The sequence below is a fragment of the Octodon degus genome, unplaced genomic scaffold (genome assembly GCF_000260255.1).
Source record: "Octodon degus isolate 3935 unplaced genomic scaffold, OctDeg1.0 scaffold00113, whole genome shotgun sequence".
Classification (NCBI taxonomy): Eukaryota; Metazoa; Chordata; class Mammalia; order Rodentia; family Octodontidae; genus Octodon; species Octodon degus.
The window spans coordinates 136,467-161,394 of NW_004524689.1; the positions used below are offsets into that span (position 1 = coordinate 136,467).

At 55.7% G+C, this 24,928-nt stretch overlaps 1 protein-coding gene across 5 annotated transcripts; it reads left to right on the plus strand.

The window, feature by feature from the left end:
* The first annotated feature begins 6,744 nt into the window (after positions 1 to 6,744).
* Positions 6,745 to 24,851, plus strand: Samd11 (sterile alpha motif domain containing 11). 5 transcript variants are annotated; one of them, XM_023699441.1, is made up of 14 exons: positions 6,745 to 7,712; positions 8,674 to 8,765; positions 12,220 to 12,401; positions 12,917 to 12,967; positions 17,154 to 17,278; positions 20,256 to 20,345; positions 20,506 to 20,640; positions 22,024 to 22,186; positions 22,926 to 23,041; positions 23,198 to 23,276; positions 23,352 to 23,866; positions 24,033 to 24,157; positions 24,380 to 24,490; positions 24,586 to 24,851. In XM_023699441.1, the coding sequence occupies exons 1-14, from the start codon at positions 7,223 to 7,225 to the stop codon at positions 24,823 to 24,825; spliced, it is 2,514 nt and encodes an 837-aa protein (XP_023555209.1). In that variant the 5' UTR covers positions 6,745 to 7,222; the 3' UTR covers positions 24,826 to 24,851. The 5 variants fall into 5 exon arrangements, with proteins under 5 accessions (XP_023555209.1, XP_023555210.1, XP_023555211.1 ...); XM_023699442.1 differs by having other exon boundaries at positions 24,063 to 24,157; XM_023699444.1 differs by lacking the exon at positions 6,745 to 7,712 and adding an exon at positions 7,736 to 8,089.
* The last annotated feature ends 77 nt before the right edge of the window (positions 24,852 to 24,928 follow it).

Sequence of the window (24,928 nt, forward strand, 5' to 3'; positions counted from 1 at the left end):
AGAACCTCCGTGCGCATGCAAGTGTACAAACATGTGCCTACGAGCACATGTGTGCCTTTCCCATGGCAGACCAGCAGGACGAAGGCCAGGATCTGACTCTGTGAAGGCACTCAGCCCACCTGCTTCTGGGGCTGTACCTCTTTGGGTTTGTTTTTTTGTTGTTGTTTTGGTTTGGTTTTTGGTTTTTGGTTTTGGTTTTTGTTTTTTTGGCAGAACCAGGAATTGAACTCAGGCCCTTGTGTTTGACAGGGAAGCGCTTATTCCACTGAGCCATCTCCCCAGCCCTGTACCTCTTTGGATTACCCTATTGTGACCCTCAGCAGAGCACAGAGATGAGATGGCTCCAGTGGATTATGGAATACTCACCCCCACACCTCTCACAGGACACCCACCCACACAAAGCACCAGTGTAGTCTAAGAAGCTGTCACTGACAATCTGCCACGAGGGGAGGGGCCCATTGGTAACAGGAACCTAGGACTTTGCCTGGGTTGGTTCAGGCTCAGTCTTTCTGGAGCTGACTTGTGATGGGAAACAAGATAAACTCATTGTCCATCTAAGCTTACTCCTCTGAAAATCAACAACACAAGAAACTGATGCAAAATGACACCTGTACCTCTACTGACCCTGACGCGGGCTCTCTTCCCAGTGTGGCTGATTCAAAGGTGTAACTCCATCAAGCAGAGTGTAAAATCACACAGTATCTAGCAACTACATAGCACAACCCTATACATTGCTTGGGCCCAAGTTTCATTGCATAAAGAAACTCTAAGAGGGTATGGCAGAGCAAATGGGTGTACTAGCATGTCTTCTGAGCCCATCAGTGGCCCCTGACCTGCTCACTGGGCATAAGGCTCCCTTGGAAGCAGCCAGAGCTGCGTGAGGGAGTAACCTCAGTGCCACTGTGTCAAGTCCCATGTGGAGGTGCCTGGGTGTTCACCGGGGCTCCGAGCCATATGGTTCTGTGTACACAGCACAGAGGCCATAGAGGGACAAGGGCCTGTGACTTGTGGGTGGATCCAGAGGGCACTTGGTTTGAAGCCAGTCCTGCCTCCTGGAAGGTGACCATCAGTTTCTTCTTGCACATCTACTGGACATTACCTAGGAGGCAGTCAACATCATTACCAGGCAACTTGGGCTAAGTTTTGAGGTTCTAATCTGGTTGCTTCCTCTGCACTGGAGTTGTATCTTCTCAGGCCCCAGAGAATAAGACCACTGGAACATGCACAGAAGTCAGGATACCTTGGGCCAGCAAGCAGCACTGTGACCTCTGTCTGCCCCAAACCATGTCCACAGGGTCCTCTGTGTCATCTCTGTATTGCAGGCAAGGCCCTCAGTACTACATCCCATGCGGTACCCTCATACTCCAATCTCACCACCAAGTCTGGGATGTGCCTGCTAAAGACAGGATTTTTATCCCGGCCCAGATCCTCCCTAGAGCTCTATCTGATGAGGGTACCTATGGTCAAATGCTCTGGATTCTGTAGACAAGAATATATGCAGAGAGCTGGGTAAGGTGACATGTGTCTATAATCCCAGCATTCAGGTGGCTGAGGCAGGACCTGAATTTGAGGGCAGCCTAGGCTACATAGTGAGATACTGTCACAAAAACAAACAAAGTATGCAGAATTCCACCAGAGCTGGTGGTAGCTGATGGAAGCAGGCAAGCAGTGGGGCTACCCAGGGTTAAGTGGCCACACTGGGCTAGAAGTGGCTCAGAGATTCCAACACCCACCCTGGGCTATACCTTCGTGGTTATGAGCTGGGCCCAGCCCTGACCATACTAGTGTCCCATCTGCAGCCTTTCAGAGAGTCTCTGAAAAGCACATTTAGCCATATGCCCCTTGTAGCTTTTATCTCTTCCCTGCAGCCCCACACTCCGTTCCTCTTGGCTTTCAAACTTTCTGTATGCAGTAACTCACTGGGATGGCCCCACCTTTTGCAGCCCTGGGAATTGCTAGGCAAGTGTTCTACCACTGAGCTACGTTCCTAACACTTTTAAAAATTTTAAATAAGGCTACCTCAGGCTCCCAAGTGGCTGGGATGACAGTTGTGCACACCACATTGGGAGAATGCCCTCTTTCTTCTACCTGGCAGACTGGCAGAGCCCATTTCTTCTTCATGCCCACTCCTACTTCTCTTTGGATACTAACCTCTGCCCTAAAGCTCTAAAGACAGCACAGCCTGCTGCCTCTGTCTGGCCCAAGTGCTCAAGGTCTGCCCAGGCCAGAGGATGCAGAGTGAGCTTTGGCAGACTAATGCCCCCAGAATGAGGAACAAGAATCCCTGAGGCCTTCCCATGGGATCAGCATGAGCTGAAGTGAATGGCAGGAAGGAAGTGCAGACCCTGTGAGTACACAGATGTCCCTCACACCTATGACCAACTGATATGAGTACATTGAGCCTCTTGGCCCTCTCTTAGCCTTTGCATACTCCTGGAACATGGACCATGTGAGACTGAGCCTGAGGACTTCATATTGCTCAGTTCTGGCAGGTCCCTGGCCTCCCACCATGCTCCCACCTATGCTAGCTTGAGCCAAGAGAGGTGGCGGCCCTGAGCTGTAGTCCCACATCAACCCAGAAGCTGCTCCCATGGACTATAACTCCACTACTCAGACTGCAGCCATTTCTGTCCATGGGGAATGGAAGGACAGAACCAGACTCCATGCCCGCTCCCTGGGCAGACATTAAGGCTCCCAGGGGCCCTGGAGAACTCAACCTCATTCCCTTTACTTGGCCTCAAAAGAATGGAGGTCCTTCAGCTTCTGTACTTCAGGTCCATTTTATGGAGGAGCTGCCTGGGGTATGCAGAGCCCTGGCAGTCACCTGCCCTGCATAACCTGGGCACCTTTGCCCTGACTGCTGTGATCCAGGCCCAAGAGGAATCAGGGATTTTGAGCACCACCTGCCAGATGGGAAACACAGATCTGAGAAAAAGAGAAGGCTGGCTCATGCAGTGTGACTAGGAGGGTCTGAGGCTTTGGTCTGTGTAGGAGCCACCTCTGAACCACCTGATTCAGCCTGCAGCATAGCTTACATCCAGGTAGGACCACAGAACCTGGAAAGCTGATCTAAGGCAGGAGCTGTCCCTCCTCCCACAGTGGACAGGAGCTATCTTTGCTCCTCCTTGAGGCTAATTGTGTGGAGCCAAGACTGAGGGCTCCTGCCCATGCTGCCAGATCAGTAGCTTCTGTGTCTGGAAGAGGCTTCTGTTCTGCACTGAGGTGCCACTAAGTGTGTCCAGCTCATGGGCATCACTGCACTGGTGTTGGGATCACCGCATGGACTGGCACACTTGATCATAACATGGTACGACTAGCAATGACCTAGACACCCTAGTTCTGAGGGTGTCTACTGAGATCCCTGTGTGTACACATCTGGGAGACCATGAGTACAAACCTGGAAGGAGGGTAAGGTTTAACTGAGGCCCTACCTCTTTCCCCCAAGTGACAGAGATTAAGGTCAGTGGACAGTTTGGCCTCAACAATACCTCCCTGCCTCCTGAGAGATGTTACATGGCCCATGGCCAGCTCACATCCAGTCAAAGGCTCAGCATGTTTCAGCAGGGCAGCTTCCCTCTGTCTGACTAGGGCCAGAAGCACACTCCTAGAGTTTCTGGCCACTCTACAGGAATGTCTCAGGGGTCCCAGCTGGTTTATCACTAACCCCTGACCTTTTAGGTTAATCTTTCAGTGTCCAACAGTGCTGCCAATTAGACCCTTGTGTCCTATATCCTATTTTGGCAGATGAACATTTTGCACCTGGGTCCATCTGGCGCTGGTGTCTTTTTTCTGTGTTTCATGTCCAGATCTCAGTATTTGTCAGGTTTGTCTGCTTATGTAAGTTATATATCTTGTCTATGTTTGTGCTGGTGCCTAAGCTGTGTGGGCATCAAAGGTACCATGCAACTGTCCTGCAGGTGCAGATTCAGGAGCCACTATGCTGGCATTTAGGAGTGCATGCCCGTGACTGCTGTCTAATATGTGTTGAGTCTGTGGGCATTGACTAGTGGCTGGCACATGGGTACCCAAGTGTACTTCCTCAGGGTTTAACGTTATTTGGCCCACTGCCGTGGCCATATACTATCCTTATGGACTCCTTGTCCCTGGTCTGTGTGGGTCTGGGCCTGCTTCCCCTATATGCAGCCCCTTATCACCAGACCTATGAGCTCAGGAAAGCAGACGAGGAGCAAGCCAGGACTCCATTCACCTGCACCTCCTCTGTCCCTACACCTGCACTCTACTGTCAGCTGCTTTCCTCTCCATCGCCATCTTCCCACCTCAGGGCTCTCTCTTCTGGGTTTATATCACATCTGGAGCACAATAAATAGTTGATTGATTGATGAATGGCGGGGTAAGGGGGTCCCTAAGAGGCAGGCACTCCAGGGTAGGTCAAGGCTGGAGCAGTCACTAGGGGCAAAGGCCGGTGCATCTGCCCTCAAGCTCCCCCAGGAATCTCAGGTCACCGTCTGCACCACTGCTGCCCTCAGGTTATTTATGACCCTCCTCCCCCTCCCAGTGGCTTGGGCTCTGGCCTCAGCCCAGCAGCAGAGGGCCCTGAGCAGGGGGACCCAGAGCAGCGACAGTGAGGCACCTTTGAGACAGGTCTGCAGAAAGTGTGTTGGCTCCTGTGTTCTGTGCTCCCTGTGGGCACATGCCAGACTGGGAGGATTCCTTCTCTCTCTCTCTCTCTCTCTCTCTCTCTCTCTCTCTCTCTCTCTCTCTCTCTCTGGCCTCTGCTCCAGTTTGAAATGTGCAGAGGAAGGTGGGATGCACGAACCAGGCAGGGCAAATATTCAGAGTATATCCTATTGGTCATAAAGCCTGGTCCCAGGCAGGAATCTACTACCATGAGAAATGGGGAAAGGCTATAATGACCCCTGTTAAGCCAGGGAAGGGGGGTGGGCAGATGAGATGGAGAGCCTGTGGCCCAGAGGGTGAGCTTGGTGGGCCCCCAGACCAGACAGAAACCCAGAAATGGCCTTCTGTCCCCCAAGCATGCCTGAATAGGACAGCAGGGCCATAAAAGGTGGGGTAGGGGTTGTCAGATCGGAGCCTGTGCTTCTAGAGTGAGGCACAGGAGGCCTGAGCACAGGGCCAGCAAACCCAAGAGGCCTGTCTTTGGTAGGCTGATTAGGGCTGTGGCACACAGGTAACCCTTGGCCTCTGCCCAGCTGTGATGGCCTCTGCATGTGTGCCACAACCACCAATTAGCATAGTGGCTTTTCTGGGGCCCTGGTTCACTGGCAGAACCCTGCATTCCTTAACCATGGAAGAATCATACCTCAAAGCAAGACACAGTGGTAGGGTTAAGATTGCTGGCTGTCACACCTGGGTCAGGAATATGCTGGTATCAGAATGCACGGGAGGTTGTAGGCCAGGATTGGTGATGGAGGCAGTCACCCACTTTCCCACCTGGCCCCTTGGACCCCAGGAGTCGATGTACTGGTCCCCACTGAAGAGGTACACAGGTTTAGACATCAACTCCCAGGCACACACATCCAGCCCAGACTCACTCCCAGATCAGTGTGGGGCCGGCTGGTGCCTTAGCTGCTGAGGAGTGGGTGAAGGAAAGCAGAGTGGACACCAGTGGTCAGCTCTATGCACAGCTAGGGCTAGGATCTGCTGGGGAGGTAGTGATGAGCTATTCTCTTCCTCTCAATCTCTCTGTATCCCACTCAGCCTCCCAGGGGCAAGTCAAGCAGGTACCCAAAGGGATGCCACAGACACCTCAAGGGCTGCTGGGCTGGAATATCAGGCCACTTTCTAGCATATCTAACATGACCCACCAGAGAAAGAGGCCTCTCTCAGCAGGTGTTCCAGAGCCAGGGATTTCTCATTATCTCTTACTGATGTTCCAGTTCTGCACAGAACCAGGACTGCAGGGAAGCACAGGGTGCAGGAGACTGAGCAGCAGACCAGCTGCCCAGCTGATGTCCCCCACCCCCCACAGCAGCAAGGTGGAAGATGGGGCAGGTGTCTCTCTCCTAGACTAGCTGAAATATGCTGGTACACACAACCATCATCAGCTGATCTCATCCCACAAATCTGGCCCTCACTGGGGTCAACTGCTCCTTCTTACCCCACACTATGGCTCAGAAACTATCCTAGAGGCAGGCATCCTGGAGTAAATGGTAAATGTACAGCCAAGAACTTGCCAGACCTCTCTGCCTCTGGCCCCTCATCTGTAAAACTGAGATAATGAATCAGAAACTTCACAATAAGCAAGAACACAGATTAAGAAATAGTAAGAAGGCAAGAACAGGGAATTACTGTCTTTAAACTCTCCAAAAATCCACAACCACACACCCTGCAAACACTCCTACCCAGGACTCTAGGTTCACACACTGGAAGCGTGGGGGGTGCCCCAGTCCCCCCTCCAAAGAATACCCGCTCACCATCAGGCTGGACTCTGCCCTGCCCTAGTGGGGCCTTGGCCTCAAGCTTCTGTCAGGTGGCACCCACTAATGCCACGCCTCGCTCCCACGCACCCCCCCATTCCAACACCCCTATCGATTCTCTTTCCCCTTTGCTGGGGAGGGGCAGCCCAGTCCTGTCCGTCACCCCCCCCCCCCCCCCCCCCCCCCCCCCCCCCCCCCCCCCAGCCCCCCCCACACACACACACCCACCCACTCACCCACCCCCGCCAGTCCAGTCGGCAGTCACGCACCCCCCGCTGGAGCCCACACGCCGGCCGCCGCCGCCGCCGCCCGGGGCCCGTTTAAATGGGCCAAGTTGTGGCGGCGGCCAGTGGTGTAGGCGGCGGCAGGAGTCTCCCAAGTCCCCGCCGGGCAAGCGCGAGCCAGCGACGCGAGTGCGCGGCAGGCGGCTGAGCTGGGCGGGGCGAACCCGGGGCTTGGGACCCCCGGGCCGCGCTGACAGCGGGGCTGGCGACGCCGAGGTTCCTCAGTGCCGGCTCAGCCCGGCTGGCCGGGCAGCGAGCGTTTCGAGGGGCCGCCCCGGTGCATGGGCACAGGTGACTCCGGCGCTCTGCGGGGCCCCAGGGTCGGAGTCGAGGCAGCAACGGCAGCAGCATGCCTCCCGCCGCCGAGGCCCCGCTGGCCAGCCGGGCAGCTGTCCGAGGCAGCCCGCCTGGCGGCGTGGCGGCGACGAGTGCGGGGAAGCAGTAGTATCAGGGCACACCCCCGGCCCCGAGACCCAACTCCAAGCCGGCCGGTGTAAGTTACACGCCGACGCAGAGCCGGCTGCGGGGCACCGGCGGGCCATGCCAGCGGTCAAGAAGGAGCTCACGGGCCGCGAGGACCTGGCCCTCGCCCTGGCCGCCTTCCACCCGGCCCTGGCCGCGCTTCCCCTGCCGCCGCTACCCGGCTACCTGGCGCCGCTGCCCGCGGCGGCCGCCTTGCCCCCAGCTGCCTCGCTGCCCGCCCCGGCTGCAGGCTACGAGGCGCTGCTGGCCCCACCGCTTCGCCCCCCGCGCGCCTTTCCCCCGCCGCCCCGAGACCCGCTAGCCCTCGAGCGCTTCTCGGCCTCCGCAGCCGCAGCGCCAGACTTCCAGCCGCTGCTGGACAACGGCGAACCCTGCATCGAGGTGGAGTGTGGCGCCAACCGCGCGTTGCTCTACGTGCGCAAACTCTGCCAGGGCAGCAAAGGCCCATCTATCCGCCACCGCGGCGAGTGGCTCACGCCCAACGAGTTCCAGTTTGTCAGCGGCCGCGAGACTGCCAAGGACTGGAAGCGCAGCATCCGCCACAAAGGTGCGGCCGCGGGGGTAGGGGGGCAGCTGCGGTCAGTCTCCTGCGCTAGCGTCCTAGCCTTTCGCTCTGCCACCTGGGAGGCCGGGCCTCTGCCTAGAGGGGGCGCTGCAGCTCCAAGGCAGCCACAGGGACACCGCCCCCAGTTCTCTGCTCGTCGGGTCACCAGGGTCGCCCGGCAGAGCGGCCTCAGCTTCCGCTGTCCCCACGCCGGGCCAGGCTCCCTGGGAGTCTGGGTTACTCACGGACCGGCAGCGAGGTCCCTGAGCCTATAGAGCCAGAGGAAGTTTACGGGAACTCAGGATCCTTCGGATCCCGCCAGACGCAGAGCCACGGGTTCTGGGGCGAAGGGAGCTCTGCGGGCACGCGCGCAGACGAAGGCAAGTCGGGGTGGGCGCGGGCACGCGGAGTCCGAGAGGAGGACGCCCGACTAGCGCAGCCTTTTAGGAGCGCGTCCTCGAAGGTGCGATGTGGCGACCTGAGCCCGGATACTTAGCAGGCTGGTGAACGCCCAGCGTGGTGGGGGAGTGAAAAAGTTGGGTACGAGGAAGCTTTGGTTCGCACTCCACGCCGGTCACCCCCTTCCTGCTGTGGGGGACAGTCGCAGGTCCAGGCTCCGTTGCGCTCTGCTGGACTCGCCTTCCTCAGCCCCATTCCGGGCTCCCCCGGGGGGGACCGGCTCGGAGAAGACAGAGTGGAGCAAGGGGGTACCTTATCAGGAGCGGTAGAAGGCCGTCCTTCGTCAGGGGGAGGGCGAGTTTCAGGCCCAGCAGATCACTGCCTTGTCCGCGGGATAGGGCTGGCGGCCGGCTCAGAGGCTGGAGGGCAAAGAGCTCCCTGTTAGTTTCGCGCACCTGCCCAGAGCGGGCTGGGTCTTGCTGAGGCTGTGACACTAGGCGCGCGCGCAGGCCACTCCACCTGCACCCTGGCCACTTCTCACAGATTCTCTCGGCTCTCCGGACAGGAAAAAGTCTGAAGACGCTTATGTCCAAGGGTATCCTGCAGGTGCACCCTCCAATTTGCGACTGTCCAGGCTGTCGAATATCCTCGCCAGTGGTGAGACTGGGAGTTAGGCTGGGCATCAGGGGAGTGTGGTCTTCTCCTGCAGGGAGGGCTGGTGCCAGTATTCTCTTGGACTAGAAGTCCTAACCTCACCCTGGGTGTGCAAGAGGAAGCCTGCCCAGGGGAGGGGGATGCTGTGCTCTCTAGTCTGTACCCGGGAAGGAGCGGAAGCCCCCCCCCCAGACTGAAGAATCTTACCAGTTCTGCAACATCCCCCCCCTCCTTTGTAGCTTGGAGCTCCTCCCCAAGTTCTGGGAACAGAGAGCCCAGAATTCCAGGGCCTTCCCCTCAACACACACACATTTAATGCCCTTCATGTTGAGCTCTGTTCTGCCTTCAAAGCCCAGCTGGTTGGAGGTTGGGCTCATTGTGGAGGGTGACAGTGCTGACTGGTCTGGATGTGCTTGAGCGTATCTTTAGTACTGAGAGGTAGAATCTTACCCTGCAAGGGTCTGCTCTGATTGTCCAAGTGCCCTAGTGATGCAGAGCTCAGTTAGGGAAGCATCTTTGAAGTGAGCAGGAGTTGACAACTCTTTGGTGCAACTTTAATTCCTCATTGGCCTTCATCAGAGTAGGAGAAATTGGTGGACAGGAGCATGCATTTATGCCCAGTGATTGATCTAAAAAGGAAATAGGAGGGGCTGGGGAGATAGCTCAGTAGAATAAACACTTGCCTGGCAAGCACAAGGTCCTGAGTTCAATCCCCAGTTCCACAAAAGAAAAGGGGGGGGGAATAGGCTCTGAAGAGGGACCAAGTTAGAACCCCTAGGGAAGGAGCCCAAGCTGCTGGGGTGGGGGTCACAGCCTTCTCCTAGGAGAGGCAGAAGGCTAAGAGGCCTAAGAGTACTAGGTTGCCATTTGGGCTTTTTCCTTTGAACTAGGGGTGGGGTGCTTGAGTTCCTCTTGGAGTCCCAGGGACATAGTGTGGACAGACTGGGAAGCTTCGGACATGTGCATGTTGGGCAGGGGAACACAGTCTGACAGGACCAGCAACTTCAATGAGTTCATACCCATGCTCAGTACACACAGGCGTACACTAGCACCAGAGCTTTGACAACTACCTCCTGCCTGCCATCACCATATCTACCAGGGCAAGAGGCCAGTCTCTTCTCATTGCTATATTCTACAAGCAGCTGGTGCTGAAGAGGGGTCTTTGGGGTACCCATTCTCCAGTCTGTCCTCCCCAGAGTTCTGTTTTCTGCTTTGGGGGAAGGGGTTTCTACTGCTCTCAGCCTACAGCTCCAAAACCTGCACAAGAGTGGGAAAGCAGGGGGCTTGAGCACAGCATAAGCAACCCCCCTCACCTTAAATGGAAAATCCTTAATCAGAGGAATGGGGCTGCCCACCCATCTGGGCTCCCTAACCACTGTCCTGTGTGAGGGGCAAGCCAGACCTGGACCTTACTTTCCAGCATTATGGGGCTGAGGATGGCATACAGCCTGGGCTTATTTCACTTCTTTGCACCCCACCTTTCTCATACTGAGGCTGGCTCCCCCAGTGCTTTGGCCAGGTCCATGGGTGTGTGCACACTTCCTGCTATGTACAATATGCTTCCTGGATATGCATGTGACTGAGAAGCCATGTGTCCTGGGCACCCACTCTCACTGTGTGAAGAGGGGCTGAGTCTTAGCTAGAGGCCAAATTCTCAAATCTATTGAACAAAGAGAGCAGGCTGGAGTCTCCAGTGAGAGAGGAGAAGCACGTATACCTGTCCCTGGTCACGGGCAGAGCAACAGTCTGAGGGCTCGGTGCCCACATTTTCTTAAGGAGCTATCCTGGTCCTAACTGTTCTGGGTGCCCTCAGGGTGTGGCAGGAGCTAGAGGCTCCCTCTGCCCAGGTCTGTGCATTATGGGGCTGAGGATGTCATACAGTCTGGGCTTATTACCAACCAGCTCCTTTTGGCTTCCTTCTAAGCCCTCAAATCCCCCCCCCCCACCCATTCCTTATCCCACAGATGAGGAGCAAAGGGAAGTGTATTTTCTTTTCTTCTGAAGAGAGTATTTTACTTAAACCAGAAAGGCAGGGTTCTAGAGGACTGCAGAGCCTCCTTAGACCCTCACACTTGGGCTCTAGTAGGCTAGGAAAGGCAAAAGCACACCCTAGATAGGCAGAGGCTGTTGAAATTGGTCTGTAGCCTGTGGGCTCACAGAGGCCTGGGGCATAGACAGGTACTCCTGCCTACAGCCCCATGTTGGCTCTGCTGTCTGGCAGGACTCAGAAGGGGCCACAGAATGAACCCTGTCATTCACTCTGCTCCAGTGTGGAGGAGGCTATGGCTTCCAAATCTGGGCAGAGGCCCTGCCCAGGCTGAGCTAGGTGGAGCTGTGCCTCTGGTGTGTCTGAAGGGAAACATCTTTGCCTATTGGGCAGGCTTGACACAGCAGACCACCTCTGGTCCTAGAAGATGGGAAGTGAGCAGCCTCCTCTGTGATCCCATGGTGTGGTGAGGGATTTATTCCTTGTGGTGATGGGGACTTCAGGGAGACCCCCAAGCCCAAATAGAGGAGAGGCAGATATGTCAAGGCCTGTGCCACCTCTGAGCCAGCAGCCTCTTTGCAAATATGCAAAATCCTTCTGCACCCTAGAAATAATCAGTGACTTTTCTTCTTTCTCCCTGGGCAGCAAGACCTAAAGAGGTGGGGAGACCTGAGAAGGCTGGGGCTGGGCTGCACACACACTCATGCTGCTCTGGCACGTGTGTAGCAGATCTGCCCACACCTGAGCTGCATGTGTGCAGAACCCCTCTCTCAAGACACACACAGCTCCACATACCTACAGCATGGGCACAATGGGAGAGAAATTAGCTTTGCTGAAAGCTCTTTCCCAGGCCTCAGGTTTCAGACTACCCCTGAGCTGGCCTTGCCTACCCCTCACAAAATGGAAAAACGGTGCTGGGTTGTAGCTGAGTGGTAGAGCTCTTGTCTAGAAGGGCGGGGGCAGGGCTGGGGATCTGGCTCAGCAGTAGAATGCTTGCCTAGCAAGCTAGAAGCCCTGGGTTCAGTTCTTGGCACCAAAACCAAAAAATAAACCTCCCCTAGAAGGGCAGGGGTATGGGCAGCCTGAGTTTCAGAAGCAGAACAAGGACATAGAGCAACAGCTCCCTCCTTTCTATATAATGTGGCACTGGGTTCAGGCCCCAGTACTGCAAAAACAAACAAACAAAAAAAAAACAGAAGAGGACTTTGCTTTTTGATATTGGTAGTAGCCAGCTTGTGGGTATGATGAGATTTCAGGCAGGCACAGAGGCCAGCACCAGTCTGAGAGCCCTGCCTCAGGCTGTACACAGCATCCAACAGGCCAAGGAGCTGGGGAGAGAGCTGGGAGTGACAGCTCATCTGAGGGGCTGCCCCACTGTGGGCTGCCCACACTCAGGCTGGGTGTCTACAGCAATGGGCCCAGGGGGCTGAGGCCTAGGCCAGCCTCACCTTCTTCTTCCCACCTGCCCAGAACCGAGGGCGGCTGGCAGACAAGAGGACAGTCGCGTTGCCCCAGACACATACCCTGAAGAAGGAGAGGACTCACAGCTTCTCTGCCAGTGATGGTGACAGTGACGGGGGTAGCACAGCCTGTGGGCGGCAGCCATGCTTGAAGGAGGAGGATGCCCCACCCATCCATATCATGAAGAGAAGGTGCTTGCTCTGTGGGTAGGGCCAGGAGGTGGGGAGCTGCTGTGGAAAAGGGGAAATCAAGAGTGAAGGTCTTATGGTGCTGGGCCGATAGCTCAGCAGCATCAGCGCCTGCCTGACAAGCACAGGTCCTGAGTTCAATGTCCGGTACAAAAAAAAAAAAAAAAAAAAAGACTAAGGGTCTTCTAGGGATACATCTGTGGGGGAGGGGACACAAGTAGAAGCTGTTACCTGCCTTGACATCCCATCCTGTGGTCCTCTTTTGCCAACTAGGAATTGGATTTCAGTGAAATGAGTAGAGTGCTGAGGAAGCCTCAGCCCCTGAGCATAGCTCAGGGCAGCATCAGTGCCATTTCCCCCACTTAGAATGGCAGTGTGGGCCTGGCCAGGGGCACTGCCAGCAGGCAAAACCAGGAACAGGAAGCTGCCCCTGGTTCACTGTTCATTGGCTTCTCACATGCTCTGCTGTGCAGAGCTGGTGCTAGAGCCACACTGACCCTTGAATTCTCTCCCTGCAGAGTCCACACCCACTGGGACGTGAACATCTCTTTCCGAGAGACATCCTGCAGGTAAGAACCCCCAGCTGGCTTCTTCTGTTTGCTCTGTGTTCTCTGTGCCTCTGCTTCTGAAATTTAGGCTGCCTGCCTTTCTGCCCTCTTGTGCCTGTGGTCTTTTGTCCATTGTCCTGGCTAGTGTCCCAAGTTTGATGTGTGTACTTCTTACCCCACCTATACAGGGCTACAGGATAAATCCTGAGGGTACTTGACTGACCTTATCAGATACAAAAGTTACATTTCTTCTTATATAGGTCTTGCTTTATCTTGGTATTAACCCATCCAGCAGAAAAGTACAAAAACGAGGTAAAGTAAAACCATATTAATATGCTGAGCCGTAAAAGGCTCAGGTCAACAACATCTGTGGATAACCCACTACTATTGTGGTCTATTGGACTGTGTTGGATTGTTTTGCTGAATTCACACACCTACAGTATCTAGATGCCAATGGAATACCCATCTCTGACAGGACTAAACAAAAAAAGGGGATACAAAGGAAGGGCCATTTTGTATTTATATATACAGAATAGTTAGGATAGATATACAGCTACTTTCAATTAATTCAATGAGAAGAAAGATTTGTACTAATAGTGTTTGGACAGGATATCCTGCCTCCTTCTTGTACTATGGATAACCACTAAGAAGATAACAATGTACAGTGTATTGATCATTGAAACTGTCCTATTAATCAGCTTTGAAACTGTCTCATTGATATTTGTTTCTCAATAAAATAAACTTCTTACCCCACCTAGGACACAGGTGGCATGGTGCTCTGCTGAGATCAGAGGACACAGTTCAGCCAGTATGGAGTTGTGCTAACCACACAGGGTTCTAGGCCGCCCAGCCCTGGAGCCACACCCTCCCCCCATCTGAGGTCTTTTGCTGGAGGATGATGCCATGAGTGACCTCTGAGTCCCACCAGGAAGTGAAAATGGTGTTGAGAATTTTGAAGGATGTATAGGAGTTTTCTAGGGAGTTTCTAGGATGTGTGGGCATTTTCTAGTTTTCTAGCTGTGGAGAAATGAGGAAGCTGTTATGAGGGAAGGAGGTAAACTTGGCAAAGCAGGACCAGCTCAGTCGGATGCTCAGGTCTGGACCTTGGTGCTGGCAAACTGGGCTTTTCCTCTAGGCAGAGGGAGCTGTGACAAGTTCTTAGCAGGGAGAGGAGAAACTAGGCATGTGTCCCAGGAAGGTCTTGCTGAAAGAAAGTGCAGCCTCAGGCAGCCCTTGGAGGCTGGCCTGGGACCACGTGGGTCTGTGCTACAAAAGCAGTTCTCAGGGTGTAAGCTCAAGGAATGGCAAGGGAGGAGAAATGACAGCCCATGACGAAAAGTGTCGAGACTTGGGTGGGCCCAGTTACCCGCTTCCGAGGGCCAGAGCTGGTTCATCTGTGATTTCTGCCTAGTGCAGTCAAGTCCTAACTCCATGGCTTCCCAGAGAGAGCAGCAGAAGTGGTTCAGCAGGGAAGAAGTGACTCTCCAGCCTAGGACTGGTGCTCTGGGCCAGAGCTGCAAACAGCTGGTCTCCCCAAGGCCCAGCTGCACAGCCAGGAAGGAGCTTGTGCTGGGTTTTTGCCAGAAGCGTTATTATTTATGTCTTTGAGAATGTCTGGGTTCTGGAGCCAAATTACAACTAAAAACATCTTTAAACTTATTTCCACCTCATTTTGGACTTGCCAGCTTAACTGATCTTTTCTAAGAGCCCTCATGAACACTGATGACGCTTTATGTGTCATTTACTGGGATGCTACAGGAAATATTTGTCAACAAGTCCTGTGGGGAACCCAGCAACCATGCTTCCATCATTAACCGCCTCTCCTGTCTGCATCCTCTCACACCACCTGGTCTTGGGGGTGTCTGGAGGGTTCCAGGTGCCTGTGCAGGATCCAGCCATAACATGGACTACTGAAGCCTGGGGTGACCCTTGGAAGAGGTCATGCCTCTGTCCATGTGACTCCCTGGTCTGCAGAAGCCCCAGAAGGGACTGGTATGATTTTCTAGACTTAATAACAGGGAGCTTGGGGCCGGGAGATGGCTCAGTAGAATAAGGACTTACCTGGCAAGCACAAAGGCCTGAGTTCAATCCCCGGTTCCACCAAACAGAACAAAACACCCAGGGAGCTGAAGTTTTGAGGAGGAGGGTACAACATGCCTGAGAGGACTGACCACTCTCTGCCCCCACGTGAAACATAGTACAGGGAGGGCTGTGATTTAGGGCCCTCTTGCCTTGTTTCTGATTCTGTCTTTGTCCCATCTTAGGAGCCCATCTGTCTGTCCTTCTGTCTCTGGTCTCTATCTATCCATCCACCCATTTCTGTTACTCTCTACTTGCCTATCTGCCCTCTTCCATCCATTCATCTGTCCATCTCTCCCTGTCCATCTAACCAACCCTACCATCGACTGCTGCCTGTTTGGAGGAACAAAGACCCAGAGGTCTCCCCTTTTCCCTATAAGCCTCTGTATAATACTGTCTGCAGGCTGGGGACATGGCCTCTGGCCTCCTGGGGTCCCTCAGCTGGCAGAGAGATGGGCGGAGACTGAAGTGCATGATGTCACAAGGTAGTTCAGGTAGAGGAGAACCTGAAAGGGAGCCAGGATTCTTCTACCTGGTGCCCAGGCAGTCTCTTGCGGGCTCTGGTGAAAGCCCCATGCTGAGATGCGCCGCACAGCGCCCCTCACCTTCAGTCTGTGTGCATGATGTCTCTTTACAGTTACTTACACAAAACCAGCATAATTTGTTAACTGAGTGACCAGAACAGGTTTTTAGAATGGGGCCCATTTTGTGACTTGGGGCATGAATCACCAAAGCAGAGAGATTGGAATGGGGCCTTGGTGACGCCCAAGAGCACAAAAGAACTGATAGGCAGCTGGGCTGGACCAGTTAGGCAGGAGCTCCTCACCTTCCTGCTGGGACTCACACAGGACACACTTGCTTTTTCCTCACCTTTTCCAGCCTCTAGAAGTTGGTCATCTTCTGCTGTCAGGGATGCAGGAGGAAGGTCACCATGGGGAGCAGCTCTGTGGCAGCTGTGGGTCTAGGCCAGGCAGGCCCTGGGCCTCTCCCAGTGCTGAGGACAGCAGTTCTGTCCCCACCCCACATCGTTGAGGATGATGGGGATGAGCCTCGTGCTGATTAATCCTATAAAGCACTTACTCTCCACCTGCTCTGCTTTCGTGGGGGCAGGGAGGGAATTTTCTCTGGGCCTCCTGGGGCTCTGAGGCCACTCTGAGGTGTCTGGTACTGAAATCGATCTGCTTAGGGACAGTTCTGGATTAGTGCAGCTCCAGCCAGCCTGGGATGGGGGCTAAGGACTATTTAATGAAGTTCAGAGTTGGCTCCCAGTCACCGAGTGGAGGCTTTGCCAGCGTCAGTGCTGTGGAGGAGGCTGCTGTGCTACAGGTGGGCTGGGGAGGGCACATACCAGGGCATGTGCTGCAGCACTGGGCACCCTTACCCCTCTGTCCTGGCTTTGGCTTCCTGTCTTGCTGCTGGTGGGGTGGCTTACAGAATCCTAAGGGGAACTCCACTTGCTCCTTTTCTCTAGGGCTCTGAGGCTGAGGATTCAGCTGACTTAGCAAGAGAAGAATGAGGGAAGAAAAAAGCTAAACAGAAATTTGTCCCAAGCTCGAGGATTGGGAGTTCTGGGGGCAGCAGGGTGTCCAGAGCAGCCCACTCAGAGTTTGCCTGTGGTTGCTAGCACTGTGTACACCTGGTGTGCATCTTGGCAGCTGCAGCACTCTGGCCCAAATCTCGGCATCCTTATTGAGTGAAATTAGGGCTAGGGGTAGTTGCACGTTTTAATCAAAAGGGTACATGCCATGTTCTTGCTGTAAGAGCTAGCAATACATGTGTAACAGCATGACCTCGCTGGCCTTGTCCAGCAGGAGATGGAACACAGGTCTGCCCTCCAAGGCAGGGAATAGAAAGGAACAGCACTGTCCTCTCTGCAGACCAGAAGGCAGGTGAAGCCACCTCAACTTGGCACAGACCACCTGGGAGCTGTGGTGGGATTCTAGGGCCAGGTCCCTGGTTCACTGAGGTCTGCCCTGTGGGTGTCAGATCTCATGTAGAGGTGTGCACATGGCTCACCGTGTTCAGCATTCACTGTTCCTATGGTCACACTCAGCAGGCATTTGCTATGCCCAGGCTCACACCTGTGTAGATACTCATGAGCCTGTCCTTCTGTCTTGCTCCACTGCAGCCAGGACAGCAGCCTTCCTACTCTCATATCCAGTGTACATCAAAACCACCACCTCGTTATGCCCGAGCATCAGAGTCGCTGTGAATTCCAGAGAGGCAGTGTGGAGATTGGCCTAGGATCCACAGGTGAGGAATACTGGAGTCCTGAGGGAAAAGACTGAGCTTCCAGGGCCACAGTGGCTCAGCCTGAGGACAGCTGCCTTTCCCATGTCTCTGCTCAGCAGCTCTGGGCATCTTGGCAGGCAGCCAGGGAGGCCAGCAGAGGAGGTGGGAGGTGTGAGGCTGGCTGTCCCCCGGGCCTCCCTGTGATGGTAATTGTGTTAATCCCAGCCAGCCAGGCAGACAGGCGGTACAGGCAGCGGCTCCGCTGTGGCTGCTGCTGGGGTGGGCTTGGAGTGGCAGAGGCCATACTACCCCCTCCTCATAGGGTAGACAAGGGCCTCACAGAGGCTCAGAAATGCCCACACCAAAACAGTTCCTGTGGGCAGGAATATATTCACCTATCCACTGGTCAAAGAGCATGCCCACCTTGACCTCAAGGCAGGCAAGAGGATACTAGTCCAGGAGCCCCCTAGACTGCCAGGGAGAGCTGGTTTCTGGAGGTAACATGAGCTGGTGGTGCAGCTTGGGCCCAGGACACTCCTCAGAGGACCTAGCAGACAAATGTTTCCTGCTGTGTGTGGTTTACCTTGCCCCAGGGCCATCCCATCAGAGCCCCCAAGTTCTCAGAGGCCTTTGTTGGGGGGGGGGTAGGTCCACTGTTTGTGTAGCTGCTGAGGCAGCTGAGCCTGTGGCTGGTAAAATCTAATTGCCCCATCGATCAGGCAGAGCTGAGGGAGCCCAGCAATGATTGAGATGTTTTGAGCAGCAAGTCCTTTCTGCAGCCTGAGCTTGGAGTCTCCTCGGGTATGGGCGAGGTCATTCCAACACAGGCTTGAATACCAGGACATGCTCCATGCCAGGGTGTCCCTCTTCAATGCATACTCACCTGGCTAGCTGTCACTTTACAATGTGCAAGGGTCCACTGTTGGTGTGTGTTATATCCAAGTTCATACCTGTATTCTTTGAGGATCTGACCACTTTCTGTGGTCCAGGAGATACCCTCCTGGGAGCTGCACCTCCCTGGGAGGAAGATTAGTGGGCTAGAACAGGACTTGCAGCTTCATGTGCCTGCCCCTAGAGTGTTCTTGTTTCCAGTGTGCCTAAGTATGTATGTCCATGAACAAATGTGACCTCACCAAAGCAGCTGTGGGACTAGGTCTCATCTTGAGATGATTCCACCCCAGTATTACATCCCCTGAGCTGTGACAAGTTTTTTAGGAGCAAGAAGAACCTCTAGATCTCAGAAAAAAAAAAAAAGATAAGTATGGTAGTTTATTTGTTTTTGTGGTTCTGGGAATTGAACCTAGTACCTTTGCACTAAGCTGCATCCCCAGCAGCTTTTTTGGGGGGGTGGGGGACAGGGTCTCATTAAGTCTCTTAATTGCCTGGGTTGGACTTGAACTTTCATTCCTCTTGCCTCTCTCTCCAAGATTGAGAGGGAGTTTCCATTGTTGAAATGAGGAGCAGGTGGGCTTCAAACTCTTACTAAACCTTTAAGGAGCTAGATGTGTCTACATACCTGTAATCCCAGCACTCTGGGAGAATTAGGCAGTAAGATCTCAAATTTGAGCCCAACCTGGGCAACTTAGTGACTTAATAATATCCTGTCCCAAAATAGAGTACATAAATTAAAAGGGCTGAAGATGTAACTCAGCATGAAAGCCCTGTTCAATTCCCAGTACTGGAAAAAAAACAAAAGTTTCAGTGGTATGCATGTGTTCAGTGGGCAGCAGGTATGGAGGGGAGCAGGACACACAGCCCTGCAAGATGCACTTGCCCACCTGGCTTGGCAGCAGCCCCTCCCGTCTGCTGGGTCTGACACGCTGCTCATTACCCCAAGTGCACCAGGTGCCCTCCACAACCAGGTGGGGACACTACCCAGGCAATGGAGACTATCCTCTTTGGGGCAGGGCCTGCGGTGGCCAGTAGACCAGTGGCAGTGAGGTGGCTGAGATCAATAAGTTGTTAGCAGCATTCTGTCAACTATAATGTGGAGATTGATTGGGGCTCTTGCTACCGCCACACTCACCCAGCCTGATAAAAATGACAGATTAAGGGAATAAGAAAAAGGAATTAGGTGCTGAACCTGTTAGCAGGACAAGGCTTCTAGGGCTCACAAGTTTGGTAGCCTCATTTCCTGGGTGTTTGTATCACACAGAGGTCACCACGTACACACACCCAACCCACCCAGGGGCTGGAAAGAATGAGAGTCAAAGACAGCAAGACGTGAGCTATTCAGCAGACACGCCGAGCTTTTGGGTCAAAAGGCTCAAGAGGAGCTGGCATCAGGGTGCTCTGACTGCGCTGGCCATGGAGGTGTGAGCTGTGGGGTTAGACACCAGAAAGGTCATTGCAAGTGGGGCTTGGGCCTCGCCCGCTGCCAGGCATCAGGGGTTATTCATAGCAAATAAGATACTCTGGGTTCCCTCAGCAGCACAGGGCCTGGCTGGGCAGGTGTGTGACAACCAAGGACAAGTGCAGTGGAGAGGAAGGTCTCCCACTTTCTGGTAACAGGGCTGGGGAGGCTCCAGGAGTGGAGGGGACTTCAATAAGCAGGAAGAGGGCCAGGGAGATGGCTCAGTGGAATAAGCGCTTCCCTAGCAAGTGCAAGGGTCTGAGTTCAATCCCCGGTTCCAAAAAAAAAAAAAAAAAAAAAAATGAGCAGGAAGAGGTTTGGGGTTTGCCTTCTCAACTGCCCCCCCCATCCTTGCACATCAGTGTCCTAGAAAGAAAAGGTAGATTCTGTTCTCCAAGGGCAGCCAGGAACTTGCACATGGGACTAGGCAGGTTGGTGGGGGCTGCAGGGTGCCTGTGTGAGTCTGTCCCAGTTCTCTACTACCTCTGTGCACACCCCTGCCATGACATCCTTGGGCCCAGGACAAAGGGTCCCATGACTGTTGGTGGGTAGGGTTTCCAGGCTGAGCTGGGGAAGGGATCAGTTCCTCCCCACCTGGCCTTCCCTAATTCCTCCTCTCCAAGACCTGATCTCCACCCTTCACAGGTGACTTGTTAGGCAAGAGGCTGGGCTGCTCCCCCCACATCAGCAGTGACTGCTCTTCAGAAAAGCGGGCCCGAAGCAAGTCCCCCCAAGGTGGGAGCCTGCCCAGGGGTGGGAGACAGGTCCTTGGAGGAGGAGGCGGGTATAGTCCTTGAGTCCTGAGTTCTGGGGAGAGGGTTGTAAGAGGGGACCCTGCCTCTGCCTATTGGCAGTAACTTAAGAAGCACCCTCACTATGTGTTTCCCCAATGCAGAAACCCTGCTACTGCCAGAACTGGGGCCCAGCATGGCCCCTGAGGACCACTACCGGCGGCTCGTATCAGCCCTCAGTGAAGCCAGCACCTTTGAGGATCCTCAGCGTCTCTACCCAATGGGCCTCCCAAGTCACGGTGAGTGCCCTATATGACCCCTGTCCCCCAGATGTGCCCCTTCAGTCATCCCCTGTAAAAGCGTGAATGTCTGCTGCCATGGGAAGCAGGACTAGACATGCCTGTGGGACTCTAGCTGCACATCCCTGGGAGCCACCCACCCCAAGGCCAGCAGGCCCACACCTAACTCCTGCACAGGTGAGCCCAGGTGAGGAGAGGTGAGATTTGAAGCCATCTGTTCCCCTTTTTAGGAGCCCCGGAGGCCCTTTTAGGCTCCTTATTCCAACAGCAGTCAGGGCACAAGTATGTCAGTGGACACTAACCTGCGGTCACACTGAGATTGTACCAGTTCCTCCTAGACAGGGGCCACTAGGATTTGGCCACCGTGGTCTCACTGCTGCTCAGAAGCCCCAGATGAAGCACTGCCACTGCCTTCACCACCCAATAGGCCAGCTTCACCCTCTAGTCACCCCGAGAGAGAGAGACGCCATGTCTACTGCACTCTGCCTCACCCTCCCAGCTCTGCCATGGAAGCTTGGCTTTTCTGACCGGGCCACGAGCAGGGAGGGGGCAGGACTTCCTCTCCTTGTGCAAGGAACCGATCCCCAGGGCAGCTCAGGCACCGAGAGCCTGAATAATTCACCAAATGTTAATAATTTAAAAATCTTCCTTTTTAATTGCTTTCTGTGCCCTGCCGGGGCTGGCTCTGCTGGCCTGTGCGGGGGAGGGTCTCGGCCGCCGCAGGAGCCCGCTGTCAATCACCGAGTGCCACCCCAGCTGCGGAGCCCGCTCCAAATAGAGCTGGCTGGGGCCCCGAGGGGATCGACGCGGGCGGGCGGGCAGGCGGCGGGGCTGGAGCTGCGGGCTGGCAAAGGGCCCGGGGCAGGCCCACCTCCGCTTTTCGGATAATTAATTTATAAACAGAGGCTGCGGCGGCAGAGCGGCTGGAGAGGGGGAGTGCAGGGACTAGCGTGGCCATGCCTGTAGGCCTCGGGTGGCGATACTGGTGATGGCATCTACTTCGGTGGCCAAAAGCGACAAGTTCTTTCCAGCTGCGTCTGGGCATCAAGATCTCACATGTTTCTACTCTCATCCAGGAGTCAGGAGGCAGCCCCTAATTTGAGACCCACTCCCACTCCTGGGATCTTGTCAACGAACCTCCAGGAACAGGCCCAGAAGCCTTGTCCTGAGGGTCGCCTTGACCTATCTATAGCTGGGGGGCTCGCCGCATTCCAGGGTCTGTCATCTCCCTCGCCCTGTGGATGCTCCTGTTCTGGTTCCAGCCATCGTCAAGGCTGACTTAGCAGGGTTGTAGTGGGAGTGGCCGTGGCTCAGACGCTACCGGACCTCCAGGACAGGAAAATCCTAGGCAAGCTCTGCCTGAGTCACTGCCCACCTCCCTAGATCTCCTGAGGGTCCGGCAGGAGGTGGCAGCTGCAACATTAAGGAATCCCAGTGGTCTTGATGTCCACCTGCCCTCATCTGCAGTAGGTCCGCGCCGGAAGCAGGGCCTGGTACAACATCGCGAGGGTCCCACGCCAACTGCAGCTGTGTCCTTCTCCGAGAGGTACTAGGGTGGCAGTCACGCAGCCAGCAGTACGCCCCCCCCACACACCGTGCTCAACCTGTGGGTTTAGGGTCTGCTGCCAGGGGCCCAGGAAATCATTTCTAAGGTAGAATGTGAGGGTCACCACCGCCCCAGGCAAGAATACAAAAGGCCACTCTGGTTTCCTTGTTGAGCAACGGGGAGCCGCAGAGCCCAGGTGCCCCTAGGACAGCTGAGGCCCCCCCTCGGCGCGGGTGAGGTTGGGAAGCAGAAGGCGGAGGGGGTACCCCACCCGCAGGAAGTTGGCTGGGGACGGGGGCGGGGGGCGAGCCTGAGAAGCGACGCCGGAGCCATGGGCTCGCAGACGGCCTCCCGCGGGCCGCCCCAGCGCCCGGCCAGCTGCAGACGCCGAGCTCCGGAACGCTGCTAATTAAGCCGCTCGCCTGGATTGCTGGGGCCCGCAGGGGGTGGGGGAGCGAGCAGAGAGAGGTGGAGGGGTTGGCCCAGCTCGGTAATTACCGCTGCAGTCACAACCGCCCGCCGGGTCAGCGCCTCTGCGCCGCCGCCGAGATTAATTGGCGCCGCCGGCGGGGGCGGGGGCGGAGTGCGACCCGGAGCCCTGAGGAGCCGGCGCATCGACCGCCCGCGGGGCCAGCAATTAGCAGCAGGCGGAGTGGGGGTGTGCGGAGGGGATTACGGGAAGGTTGGGTGTGGAGGGGGCTGGGCCCCTGGCGCACCGCCCACGTCCTGCCGTCCACAGGGAACTGTCACAGCCGCCCCCCTTGCTGTCGCCCCAGAATGCCTCCCACATTGCCCTCGGCTCCCATCTCAGGCCCCCCTTTTTGGGGGTACCCTCGGCTCTGTGCCAGACCCCAGGTAAGAAGCTGACTATACATACGCTTTGGCGGGGTGGTAGGCATAGAGTGAGGCAGTTCCTGAGAGTGCCAAGGTTTACTGCCCACAGGATGCAGGGGGCCACTCTGGATGGCCTGCACCACTAGCCACCTTGCCCCGGTCTGTCCCCCTCCCCAGGCTATGGCTTCCTGCCCCCTGCCCAGGCGGAGATGCTGGCCCGGCAGCAGGACCTCCTGCGGAAGCAGAGCCTAGCTCGGTAGGTGTCAAGAAGCCAACGGAGTGTTGGTGGGGTGCACACCCAGAGTGACCCGCCTTCTCCCTTCCCCGCCAGGCTGGAGATGTCAGCAGAGCTGCTTCGACAGAAGGAGCTGGAGAGTACTCACCGGCCGCATCTGTTGGCTTCCGAGGTGGCCTTGCGTGCCCCAGACAGCGCTGAGGAGCTACAGCGGCGCGGAGCATTGCTGGTGCTGAAACAGAGCTCAGCCCCACTGCTAGCCCAGCCTACCCAAGGTCCGCCGGGCCCAGGGCCCCCAACCCCACCCCGCGAGTCTGCCCGCCGAGCTCCCCGGAAAGGAGGCACCCCCTCGGCTCCAGCACAGCCCAGCGAATCTAAAGAGGCAACAGGAGCTGGGCTATGGGCTCAAGATGGCGCAGAGGATGAGACACCCAAAGACTCAGACAGCGAGGACCCAGAGATGGCAGTTGCTGGGGGCCAGGGCCCCACCCCAGGCCAAGTCCCTGCTGGAGAGACCAGCGTGGAGGGGAAAGGGCCTCTCTCAGGGTCCACCCTTCCTCCACCACTGCCACTGGGCTTCCCCTATGCGGTCAGCCCCTACTTCCAAACAGGTGCGCAGGAGAGACTCGGGAGTCTTAGTAGGTGGTTCCTTTGGGAGGAAAAACCCTTCTAGTCACCCATCCTATAGTATAATTTGGGCAAGTAAAGGTCAACAGAAGAGGTGGGAACATGGGAAAAGTTGGGCCAGAGCCTCTTGACACCTCCCCACACATCCAGGCACCATGGGGGGTATCTTCTCCAATTCAGAGGAGGCCAGAGCTCCAGAGGACGTCAGCAAGTGGACAGTGGATGATGTCTGCAACTTTGTGGGGGGCCTGTCTGGCTGTGCAGAGTATACTCAGGTGAGTGAGCTGCTGACCCTTGGGGTTAGGTGGGGCTACCAGGTATCCACTCTTTTGTCCCCTATCCGTCCCCTATCAGCCACTGTCTTGATTTCACACAACCCACCCATGCCTGACGCTAGGGGCTTTCCTTTCCCATGGCTCTCTTCCACAAGCTGCAGACTGCTCTTGGCTCTGCCCTGGGGCCCTTTCTGGGCTGACCAATCTGCCCTTTCCACCCAGGTGTTCAGAGAACAAGGGATCGATGGGGAGACTCTGCCTCTGCTGACTGAAGAGCACCTGCTGACCACCATGGGGCTGAAGTTAGGGCCTGCCCTTAAGATCAGGGCCCAGGTGAGCATGACATGGGGGACAAGGGCTTTGTGCCTGAAGGACAGCCCCCAGGTCCCCTCCCTGGTAGGCGCCTATCCAGGCTTCTCTCTTTGTAGGTGGCCAAGCGCCTGGGCCGCGTTTTCTACATGGCCAGCTTCCCTGTGGCTCTGCCACTGCAGCCACCAACCCTGCAGGGTCCCGAAGAGCTCACCCCAGGAGAGCAGTCACCAACAGCCACCTCCCTCTATGCGGGGAGCCACCCCTCTGCAGGCCAAGCCTCACCCAAGCAGGAAAATGGAACCTCGACCATGGCTCTGCTCCCTGGGGCCCCAGACCCTTCCCAATCTCTGTGCTGAGCATGCGGGTGGGCCACTGGCACTCCCCAGCTCCATATGTGGTCCCCTACCCATCCCCAGGCATTTTTTTTCCTTTTGTTTTTGGATGCAAAAACACTAAGAA